General features: G+C 39.8%; 1 protein-coding gene across 1 annotated transcript in view; it reads left to right on the forward strand.

The window, feature by feature from the left end:
* Positions 1-12801, forward strand: part of cntn4 (contactin 4) — a 174086-nt gene that overhangs the window by 49253 nt on the left and 112032 nt on the right. The window contains 3 exon segments of the mRNA XM_079683091.1: positions 1381-1513; positions 12099-12124; positions 12127-12273. Of these exon segments, the coding sequence (XP_079539217.1) occupies positions 1381-1513; positions 12099-12124; positions 12127-12273 (306 nt within the window).

Below are 12801 nucleotides of genomic sequence, written 5' to 3' on the forward strand. Positions count from 1 at the left end.
ACAGCTGTCCAATAGAAACATTAAGTACTCCTCAGATTGATTTATGAGCTAACTTCCTGGTTAATACAGACTTCATGAAGCCATATTCTGTACCACTTGGGAAAGCATGGAAACTCAATAAGGAAGTGGGAAGGGCAAAAAAAAGACCTGACTTCCTGGTAATATATTAATCATCATCATCCGGCCTCACTTTTAGACCATGATTTAGCTGTACTGTGTGAAGGCTGAAGATCTCATTACCTTAAGCATAGATGCAAACTCATATTTCCTGATCGTATTACTCGCACTTAATAAGAATAAAGTTGTATCTGATCAAATATCACTCTAACTGCTGTGCTGAAACATTCTTTATTTATATATCCCCCGGAGTTAAAGTCCCATTCTCATCATTCTCTTTAAGCGATGCTCGTAGATGAAGTTATATTTCCTTCTGTCTAATTGTTTCATCTTTTAACACTCTTCCTTCTCACGCATGCATTTAAACATATTACTCACCCTAATCAGACAACTCAATTACAGAACCCAACAAAGAAAAAAAGCTAAAATGGTTGTGTAAATGTTTTCCCAGGTGTTGGCCTAGAACCAATAGTTAAATATTCTGTTTTTCAGAGATGAAGCACCCCGGAAATTCTCAACCAAAAACACTACTGCTTAGTTTTATACAGAAATGGCCCAAAATTCTTAGAGAAAATATGATTTTTAAAGCATGATTAGGGGCATCGCGCTAAGTGAAAGTCCCACAAAAACATGTATTATGATTTATATTACTTCTTCTTTGTCTTCTTTGACATTTTCTATATAGAATCCAAGATGTACATTGACTTTTAAATGGACAACTGCAAGAAAGGCTAATGAAATATAAATCCAGAAAAGATTGATCAAATCCATCCATTTTCCTTATCTTTAAAGCATTGATACTTCTTAAAGACATGCACGACGAGCACACAGCCTTAATGGCGCCTTAATGGAGTCACTGGGACTTCTGTCATTTACAACAAAGAGCTCGAATCACATGGCACCAAACGATTACACCTCAGCATGGACACATAATAGCACGGACAACCAAATAAATAATTGAACTAATAAAACAAAAAAAGTCGGTTAAACCAAATGAAGGCATTTCCAGATAATTGTTCAGCATAAATCAAGACTCTATATCCTATTACCACTTAAATTGCCACTGGAGACACGTCTCAATTCAAATCGGTCTTCTCCGTGCCGAGGTGTTGTGACAAGCGGTTCAAATTGATATGTCTTGTCGGCTTGTGGTTGTTTCCCTTCTAAACACTTAAAGCACCTGTTTTTGCCACTGACTAATTGGCTTCCCTACAAACATGCCAAGTTAAAACTCATCCTTGTTGTTTCTTGCTTGTTTTCCAGGAAGCAGCATCCTGCAGAGCCCCGTGTTCACCAAGCAGCCTGGCAGCATTGTGTATCCTGTGGAGATAGTGGAGAAGAACAGGGAGGTGGTGTTCAGCTGTGAAGCCCAGGGAAACCCACCCCCCATGTACCGGTGAGTGTGTGACAGCAGGGTTTCATCTACTACCCCCCTCTACTCATTTTTCCCTCCCATTGATTTATACCACTGACAATGTCAACACCGTTCATTTTCTAGACAAGCTGTCGATGGCAAACATCTCCATCTTGTCTTAAACATTCCTTCTGTCTGTGGTGGCAGCTCCCAGAGAGTCTACAATTGGAGAAATGTCCGATAATGTAACATGTTCATTTTATTTTAACCCAAGCAGTACATTATGATTATACTAAAAGCGTGATTATTCTATGGGCACAGGCTCATTCTCATCTATTAACACATGGTTCCTGAGTGCACCTGTGGAGGAAGTAATCGGATGCTTTTCTCAAGTAGAACATCTAACTAACAAGGTTTATTTTTAGTAAGTATGAGAGTAGGAGAAAAGTCAGTATTTAATCATTAAAATAAATGCCACTACGGACATACTTTGGATGGACTAAAATTGTATTGCATGTCAAATATTTTCTTAATTTAAATTAGATTTTTCTCCTTGTAGTTTCTGAGATACAGATATTTTCTTATGATACCATGATATATGTAGCCTTTGGTCACACTTTTGTTTTATCCTAACGTATAATTACATATATAGAAAGTACTCAATTTTCAGATAATGGTTCAATCAATTTGGTATATATCTTCAGATTTGTGCTTTGGCAAGTCGAGATAAATTCCAAATGTATCAGGCTTAGAGGCACTAATGGGTTACTAGAAAATTAAGGGATTTTTCACAACTGATGACTTAATGACACTTTAATGTCAAGTTAAAGCAAATTCTACCTTCAAAACTGCTAGAATCAGCACAACTTAAAGGATGAGTCTGGTTATTATTCTGTATTGTTCTAGTTGTCAACTGTTTATTCAAATATTCGTTCGTTGGAGTACTATTCGGGTTTCAATTTCGTTATTCGGATTTAAAAAATAAATAAATTTGGTAGCCATGCTGCATTGCGGCTGCCAAATTGAATTTATTGAAATCTCCAATATCAACATAAGAGCTTGTGCCTCTTCGGGGGGGGGGGGGGGGGGGCTAACACTTAACCATAAACTTTATCGTTTACTTTCTCCGTCTTTACATGTAGATATTACTTTTTCTCCGTTAATCTCCGTCACATTGTTTCCATAGCAACAGCAACTTCCTGTCAACAGCGCTAACTCTCCTTCAAAATAAAAGCATGTCCATACAAATAGCCAAGCCAAATTACACTTACGACATATACAACTGCAACGAAAGTAACAAACACAATGCGATATCATTTTCAATTTCAAAGAACACACATTGGGTTAAATTAACAAATAACTATAAAACAACAATACTGTAGAATAACAAAATGAATGCCGTGAATAAACCGAAATACACGTGTTGAAGCGGTTCACTGCTGATTACTAAGCACCCCCCGCGCGGGCCGAATATCCGAATATTCGCTGCTGATTACTACCGAATATCCGGAGCCCGAAAAATGGTATTCGAGACAGCCCTATTGTCAACGAATCCCTTCAAAATGCCAAAACCAACAATGAATTCACCTCCTAGCTCTTACATCTTATACGTGTTACATAGTTATCTCATGTAAATCTTATATATTGTTTATGCTAACCCTAATCTTTTTCTAAACTTAAAGGGGACCTATCATGCAAAATGTAATTTTTGATTTCTTTTACACATAAAGATGTGTCCCCGGTGTTTCAGGGAACTCACGCAGCATCAGAAACTAAAACCCTCTCTTTTCCTCCGTACCCAAATCCCAAAAAACGGGGGAACAATGGAGCTGATCCAGATTTGCGTCCGATATAACGTAATATCGGAAATGTAGGTTGGCTTTACACCCACGGGCCTATCAGCAAGAGAGAAAGCCTTTGAGCTCCATACTGTTTCAGAATAATCCTTGATAATCCATGATCCATGTTTCATCACGGAAGTATTTAGTTTAGACAGTAGCTGCCGGGTCCCGCATGAGCTAAGCCCCCTCCTTTTTTATTTGTTATCATTTTTGAAACAGGAAGTGAAATAGAGGGATATGAGGCATGGCTAGAATGGGTGATCTGTTTGGTATTTTGAGCAAAACACTTCATAGACATTTTTTTTATACATTTTTATATATCTGAGACCTATGCTATTGCCTAAAAATAGCATGATAGGTAACCTTTAAATAAGTTATTTTGTTTCAATTGCCAAAGCTTAACCATTAGTTTAATACTGTAACTGTTTCCCCGGAGAAAATAAGTTCCCCTTCAAAACGTCTATGAGAATACAAGGCAGTGCTCCTAACCCATAGACAGGGCAGGGAAGAAAGAATGTATTGAGTGACAGATAAAATGTGACCGTCCCATATCCATGACACTTAAAACTATTTTTTCCCTACCCACTCTCTGCCATGCCTCCCAAAGGAGCTCTTCTTCTCTGCTCCCATAGCAGCTCCTCTCTCCTCACCTTTTCCTGTCGCTGTCTCTTTTTTTAAATCAAAGGATGGATGAGGAGAGAAAGAGGTCAAAACATATCCCAAAGTTCCCCACAGTCGCTTTATAATTAAGTCAAAAAATAGTATATATAGGCCCTGGCTAGCCATAGATCTGGAGATTGTTTTCAGGTGAGACATACAGTTCAGAAGGGGGTGTCCATACATGATTTAAAGCCGGTGACAAGGTGGAAAAACTCAGAGCTGTTACTTTAGTAAAGTAGTAACAACAAGTGTAAGAATACCAAGCAAGCGCTGCATGGAAACACGTCCCATTGGGTTTTCAGTTAAGTTTTCAGCCGAACATATTTTTGGTGTATTTTCATGGGATTGATTTGTTGACGATAATCAAACCTATGCTTCAGAACTTTCCAGTGTCATATTTATTATGTATTTTGAGGAGGAACATTTCTAAATTTCTAAATGTTATAACTTGAGATTGTGGCCTGTCAGGGGCGCCGTAAGGGGGTGAAAAGTTAGGACGATTCTAAGGGCCCGTGATTGACAGGGGCCCCAAACATTTTTCGAACATCAAGAAAAAATATTTAAGTAACCTTTCATCAATCATCAATCATTAACATTAATATAACATCCTATTGATAATGTACTCACTACACTTACAATTCATTTAACTTATTTTCTTCCAAAAGTTAATTATCCAAAGCCTCTGAACACCCCCCTCTATTTACATGTAATGGTTTGGTCCTACCTCCAAACGCTGTGCGGCACCGCACTTTCTAGCTGAGAGCATGTGAGGAGCCCTCATTGGTCATGTGCACGTTCGTGTGTGTTGGAGGAGGGGCTCTGTAAGGAAGTGGCCGATTAACTCCGGTCGTCTATTTTCAAATTCTAGCAATCTGGAGCCGGTTTCTCAAACGTACATACCCTACCTTTAAGAGGTCATGAATATTTAAGTTATATTTATTTTGATTTTTCAATGTTCCAATCCAAAAATGTTATTAAAAAGGCATGTACACCATAAAAGATGACTAATGAGGTCTATTGTCAGGAATGTTAGTGTTATATCAAATAGGGAATTCTACTGCAGCAGAATGTTGCACGTCTGCACAGTGTTATATGTTCACCGCTCAGTGTCAATAATATTGTACAGTTAGTATTGGACTACAAGATAGATGCAAGCCTGAACAGGTAGAGTTATTGAAAGCATAAATGAGTCGGTTGGGTTCTGGATGTGTGGTTACAGCATTGTGCTTGGTTGGCGTGGCCTGTGCCTGGTGGTGGGGCCCGATGTGATATCTTTTCATGGGGCCCAAAATCCCTGGCGGCGCCCCTGTGACCTGTACAATCATGACAGTTTTGGGAATAAGATTAAGGTTATGATCACCCCAGGAGTAGTTTTGGGTTCAGCACACCTCAGCAGTGCTCTTTGGCATGTTCCCATGATGACCAAAACAATATGTTACGCACAATAGAGACTTGAAATGGCAACCGTTCGATTCCCAAGCCAAATCCCTCAGCCATTGTCGTTTTTACTAAGTGTTACTGTAGATCTATGGTTAGAGTGCAACAGGACGTTTGAAAAGCAGATGCAATGTTTCAGATTTGCCTTAATGTAAAACAGATTAACCAGAACATACATCCCAACCGCTATCTCAATTAAAATGTCACTCTATCTTAATTGCATCCACACAAGCATGGGAGCAATTGGAAGCTCAATAGATGCACTTTGGCTCGACCAAAAATCGTTTTAAAAATGTGCTATATAAATAAAGCCTGATTTGATTTGATGTCAAATGGCCATAAGAAAGACATGTTTGTTTTACTACAATACATTTGTGACAGTATAAGCCATGGTATGTTTTATCAACATCTATTTTTTAAACATTCATTCATCTCTGGAACACTGCTATGGTCTTGCTTCCAATCATTTAGAGATGTTTGTTGAAAACACATGGACACGTGAAAAAGAGCTTGTTATATTATAAAAAGTGTTCTCAGCGGGCAGTCTGACTGACACTACATGCCTCCTGCAATTCCAATGTATTGATCCAGCTTTTAAAACTGAGTACAATAGAATTGGAAAAAGGGTTGTCAAAGATATTCTTTAAGCATGTGTAAATGCGTGATAGTATAACACGAATACAAAGTAATTACAGAATTATGGATTTCCAGCTTTTCAAACTGAAACGATAAACCATACAACAGAGAACACATTTTGATCTCAGACAATGTAATCCATAAACTCTACACTTTGTTCTAAAACTGGAAACCAGAAAGTTTCTAATCTGACAAAAGCCTGAAGCTACCCCGCTGACAGAACATTCGACTTTCAGGGACTCAGAAAGTGTTTGGAACTTTCAAATGTGCCTTACTTTATTGTGCTGTTAACAGTAATGACGGGGGGAAGTGTCCTCTAATATCGCGCTGGGTATTGTCACTGTGTCCTCAGATTCTGTCTTCCATTCATCCTGAAGGAAATTGCTAAAGGATTGGTCTCTTTCTACGGCGACAAGAGAGCCGGGCCTTTGTTGTTTGCTTTAAAAAAAAAAAACAGACATTTTAGTCCTCGCAAGTCAAGCTTTAGCTGATCAGGAATGTGTTCCACGAATTCTCTTTTGTGGTGGATCTTTTTCCTTTACCCCCTGCTGGAAACCTTTCTTGTTTATCTGTAAGTGAGGAATGCTTGTGAAGCTCTCATGAACCCGGCTCATACATATTTTATCTGCTGCGGAGTTCAAAGAGCAGCAGTTTTTCCCTCCTTATTTCCCCCTCACACGGACCATTAGTCTATTGAAAGAGTGTTGTGTTGTGTTGCAGCATTCCTGGCTAGTAAAAGTTCAAATCAATCGTGTTTGCTCCCTGGAATTGCTGTGGTGAGATTTGTAAGGATTGGTACATTTAATACTTGGGATTGAGCCAGCTTAGAGGATGACCTAATCAGCTGTTTCCCTTCAAGGTCGCTGTGCGGTCCTGTCAGAGCCTCTAAAGATGTGTTTCCACCAGCGGACAAGAGCTAAATCATGCTCCAAGTTCATTAACTGGACAGCTGTAAACTGTGACAGCTTTACATGTCATGCCACATGCCAATATATGTGCTCGCTATTGCCTGCAATGAACATGATTGAAGAGAAGATATTTTCTTGTTTTAAAAAAAACAAAACAGGAAAGTAAGCAACGAAAATCAACTTCCGGTATCTCAAGTAAATGGATCAAATCCTTTTATGCATGCTATACATTACAGGAAAGTGAGATATGAAAAGATGAACACCACACTATCATGTTTCTGTAGAAATACAATATAAGAAATTTGAAATAATTTGAAAATAACTCTACATTATTTTGTTTTACCAACACCTTTACCCGGTATACTCTATAATTAGTTATCCAAAGAGTGCTACACAAATATTATGCTCCCAAATGATGCCAAAACAGCTGATACCAGATAAGGCTAAGCAATGCTACATTCAGTGGAACAAAACAAATAACCATGTGGCTGTTATTTGTTTTCTTTAAATTAAATGATGTTATGCAATTTTATTCTCATATCTTTAAAAAAGATATAGAGCCTCTCAGTTATGTTGCTGGGTTTTTGCTGTTATTGCTTTATTTTTTAGGGAATACAAATTTGAAGGCTACTTTTGCAAGATCTTTCCAAAACAGCCACAAGGCTAAATTGCACTACCCCATGATCAAAATATTAAAATGCAAAAATAAGGAAAGTTTTTAAACCTAAACATGTATTTGAATTGGAGATTTTTTTAAGTAAGTGATATAAAAAGTGTCGCACCGAAACGTTTGTATCCCATCTATTTATCAAGAAGTCCAAAAATATTGAGAAAACTATTTAGATCAGGTTTAGAAAATGGAGAGAGCACGCTCGTGAACTGTCAACGGCGGGGGTGGACGCTCGCTCGTGAACTGTAAGCGCCGTGTTATGCATGCCCACAGCACCTTGCGGGAGCGCGCACAGCGTAAAGCAAATACCTTTGTTGATCTGTTCGGCAAAGTTAGGTTTGGAAACGATATCATTTCCTTTTGGAAACATGGCATAATACCGGAGCCTCGCTGTGGGGAAACTTTGGCGCTGTTCTGAGTTTGTACTGATCTGTCAACATGACGGACTGCTTTCAGATGTTTCCGTCATTGTTAAAAAAATTCCGTCATATACGGAAAATATTCGGTGAACGCGACCTCTGGTCTAGACTCAACTATGAGAAGTGTAGTTGTAAAAAGTACTTTCCCCCAAAACACCAGGCTTAAGAGAAGAAACAGACAGCGTAACATTCACAGCCTCATAAGCCAGATGGTTTGGTATTATGCTACTGTGCACACGGCCTGTTACATGATTGCATGAAGCATGTGCCGAACAAATGGAGCTGCTGTTTTGGCCAGCTTGCCAGAATAAATCTTTGTAAAAGGAATTAATAAATAATCTGGTTTATATGAGTTTGATGTAATCTGTTGCTCCACGCTTCCCACGCAGAAGGATAGGTTGGACAATCACTGGATCCACAGTAACTTTCATGTGGCCTTTTCTCACGGTGTCGATATATCTGTAAGAATGTTTTGAGTTTCACAAAAATTGGAATATCTGTCACTTAGTGGCGTTAAAGTTGTTACCTAATTGGCTTAAAGGGACTTAAAGTGATTGTCTGAGCTGTCAAAGGCCATTCAATTTGTCAGAAAAGAACATTGGCAGCTCTTGGTGGCCAATTATCTTTAACTACCGCTATGCATAACTACCAGACGATATAGTACATTAAGCGATTCACAATGCCGGCCTCCAACTGTGTACATCAGTTATCCTTTTCAACATGAGACGTGATTACTCGCTCAGATACATCAAAACATTTTCTAGGCCCAATTAACTGTCTGACCTAATGTTTTAAAATAACATGGATAAAGAGGTATAGAACGGGCACTGTCGGCTTAATCTTTTGAAACAGTTTTCAAGCCATCACCCAATTAAAGGTGCCTTATACTCAATATCAGGTTTTATATTTTAATCCCTCTACTCTGACATGTCTCCATGCTTTAATGTTCAAGCATCTCTTTTCACCCTCAGTCTGAAACCAGAGCCCGGTCTGCTCTGATTGGTTTGCTGGCCGGCTCTGTTGTGATTGGTCAACCGCTTAGAGATGTCCCGCCCCTTAGCCTATCAGTTATAATGTGTTGGAGCGTTAGCCAAATTAAGTGCAAGTGTTACGTCCCTAGGGACAAAGTAGTTAAAGGGAGGTGTTCCAGGCAGCGGGGAACTTTGGGATGTATCCCTTTGCAGACCATTTACATGCACACAAACCTATATAACACACTTCAGGAAAGCCAAATCCCAACAAGCATAATAGTGCCCCTTAGATCGTTTAATTTGGTTATAATGCTCTCGCAATTATGAATGTGATAAGAACACACATATCGGGACCGCTTTTCAAACGCCACTATCGTTGTCTGATACTGACTGATACTCTCCTCCCTCCCGGTCGACTATGCTTTTTTGTAATATCAGTCAAAGGCGTTGCATGGCTGTGAGATATTTATGTTGATCTTTGTTTTTTCCACCTCTGCTGCAAATGAATCTCTGCTGTAGTCCTGAGAGACGCAGCCACCACCCCCCTCAGGCTTCTCTCTATTGTGTGTAGTAATAAGACTCTTGAGAACACGCACTTACTTATGACTGAACCGGAGAAGGGCGGTGAACGACTATTGTGCTACACACACTTTGTCTATTAAAAGAAAAACATTCTGTAGAGGCGCTTTGTGAGTGCTGCAATGCCGGGCCCACACATCTATTGCTGTTTGTAAGATGTTTCATTGCTGGTAGGCCGGTGAGCAACATGGGTTTTCATGTAATCTGCTCCTATTATGATGATCCTGCACAGACTCCATTAACACAGCTGATTTTTGCAACAAAAAAAGCATATTGGTTTGTTTTACAGACCAGGGTCTCCGCGGGGTCTTAACAAGTATTGAAAGTTGATAAATCAATTTAGCGAAAATGAAGGCTATTAAAAATTATTAAACAGCATTTTCCAAGGTTTTACATTTTGTAGCTTGTTTTCAATAAGTATATAAATTGTCCAAAGAGGTTGTATTCTACAGTCTGCCTGAATGTAATCAGTGCGTAGGTGTGTAGTGTGATTCTGTGTAGTTTATTTATGGCATCCCGTTGGATTTGACGTCATCTGAACAGGACATCGCACGCTCACTGCTTGATAGCGCGCGAAGGTCCGTTTACGCCGGTTGCTAAGCAACATCGTTATGGGGAAATGCAAGTCTGCGTCCAAATGGTTGGAAGATAAGGACGAAGGACAATCAATACTGTGTATAGTCAATGTGAGGTAAAGTGTGTCGCCAAGGTAACCGGTTAGAACTCAAAGTGGCGATGAGGTCTTAAAATGTATGGAAAGGGTCTTAAAAAAGGTCTTAAAAGTTCTTACATCTGACTTCAGGGTTCCTGCATATATCCTGTGTAGAGTTATCGTATTACTTACATTGTGTAATAACAGCTGGAACTGCCGCGACAGCGACGTAACTTAAAATGACGTCAGCACTGAGATTTTCTGTAACTATCTGTATGTTATCATTTTCTTTTCCATTAACTAAAAACTACCAGAGCCCATACCATGTTCCCTTTAATGTTTACTTCCTGTCTTTCTTCTTCTGCTGTTCCTGTTAGTGTTGACTTCCTGTTTGTCTCCTTCTGCTGTTCCTGTTAGTGTTGACTTCCTGTTTGTCTCCTTCTGCTGTTCCTGTTAGTGTTGACTTCCTGTCTGTCTTCTTCTGCTGTTCCTGTTAGTGTTCACTTCCTGTTTGTCTTCTTCTGCTGATTTCTCTGACGTCCAGCCCTCTGTCTTCTTACGCCTTTCCTTCTCTTGCGCTGTTTTTCTTTTCTGGAGACACTTAAGCCATCATGGATCCAAAGTTTCTTGCTTCCTCAAATATAACAATGAATTATCCAAAAGTATTCCGTGTTGATTTCTGATGGAGAACACTGTTGTTTGTTCTCCACAGCTGACGTTAAATTGACCGAACTCCTTTCTGCGGATTGATATGAATGCACATAGTCCCTTGATCCTCCTTAGCAACATTCTATTCTCCTTAAATAAAAAAAATTGCACTCCTCTGAAATGTCAACATTTACCAATCAGAGTTTTCAAATAAGCCCTGTGATAATATACTACAAAATATAAAATATAGCAATACAATACCCAAGCACTTCCTCCAAAAAGCTTTGAATACCTCCAGTTACCAAATTGGCACATATAAGTAAACAAACACAGCTTTTCCTAACTTCTGTCTGCTCCTGTTCACAAAGGCTTAAGCAAAGCCTTTTTTGAGTACACTGTTTTCCCAGCTGACCCTTAAATCACTTGGAGAGCATTAAGAAATCAAAGCAGATGGAAATGTAGAACTTCTCCTCGAAGACATAATCAACAGCTAAATCACCTTGGGCGCAAATCAAATCTGCAATGTCCATTTTCCAATAAAGTATAAAACGCTCCTTTTATGGTTGTTTAACCGCGCAGAGATTTGTATTGCCTTGATGGTTATAAATCATTGACAACAAATAACAGCTTGTGAGGGTTTTTTTGTTGTTGCCTTGGCTGTAGAAAGTTATGGCTTGAACCAATTTTTCTGCTCTGACTGATTTCCCCCCCATCTGGTTTTTCTAATATGATGCATCTGTGCGAAGAGATTGAAGAATCCGTTGCCATTTTAGGTGTATTATACCCTTTGTTGATCACCCCTTAGACCCACGATCATTGTGTGGAATGGCCTAGAATGTGTGACGGCAATGATTCAGGCATTTGTTATAATTGTGCCACCGTAATGATTAAGCAGCATTTGAATGCGCTTTGACTGGGTTCTGGAAAGATGGATGGCCTGCAATGCTATCTATTCAAAGAGAGTCAAGTCCTTGGCATCACTGTGGTTCACTGCTGCTTAGATTAACACAAAGCGGGGGGGGGGGGGGGGGGGGGTTGATTTCTGGCCCTCTCACCTTTTAAAAAACAATCAAATGTAGCCTACACGTCACAACGTTCCTCGTCTTGTAGCCTGGAACGCATCCATCGCCCGAGTCTACAGCGAACAATGTTTAACTTGTTCATTTGCATGCTAATTTTCTCCATTTTTTTAATCTTTTTTCTCAGATGGAAACTGAATGGCACAGAAATCAATCCAAATCTGGATCCCACTACAGCCTTTCTGGAGGAAACCTCAGAATCAGCCATTTGAACAAAGACCAGGATGCTGGAACGTATCAGTGCCTCGCCTCCAACTCTTTCGGGACCATCGTCAGCAGGGAGGCCAGCCTCACCTTTGCATGTAAGTCTGTTTCTCTCTGCTTCTCTTTGGTCCAACGTTGTGACTTCTGAGCCTCCACGGAGAAACCGGCTCCAGCAGAGAAAGACTAACCAATGAAGTAACATGCTGGGCTCTTCTTGATAACGTGACACACATGGAAACATCTCTCTGGGGAAGCATTAACTCCCTCTGTGTGCCGAGTTTAGCCTAAATTGTAAACGCAGATCAAACACAAATCTACAAACAAGTCCAAGTGAAGTGAAGCTTTATGGTAAATCATAGAAATGCTGTTAGTGCTGCTCTCCACTATTAAAGAACTGGTGGTAGGATAAGTATATTTGACTTCAAGTTGCTTAAATCATTATTGTTCATGTATCCACTTAAACTGCTGATAATGTGTGTGTGTGTGTGTGTGTGTGTGTGTGTGTGTGTGTGTGTGTGTGTGTGTGTGTGTGTGTGTGTGTGTGTGTGTGCGTGCGTGCGTGCGTGCGTGCGTGCGTGCGTGCGTGCGTGCGTGCGTGCGTGCGTGCGTGCGTGCGTGCGTGCGTG

This window comes from Notothenia rossii, assembly GCF_949606895.1.
Source record: "Notothenia rossii genome assembly, chromosome: 5".
NCBI lineage: Eukaryota > Metazoa > Chordata > Actinopteri > Perciformes > Nototheniidae > Notothenia > Notothenia rossii.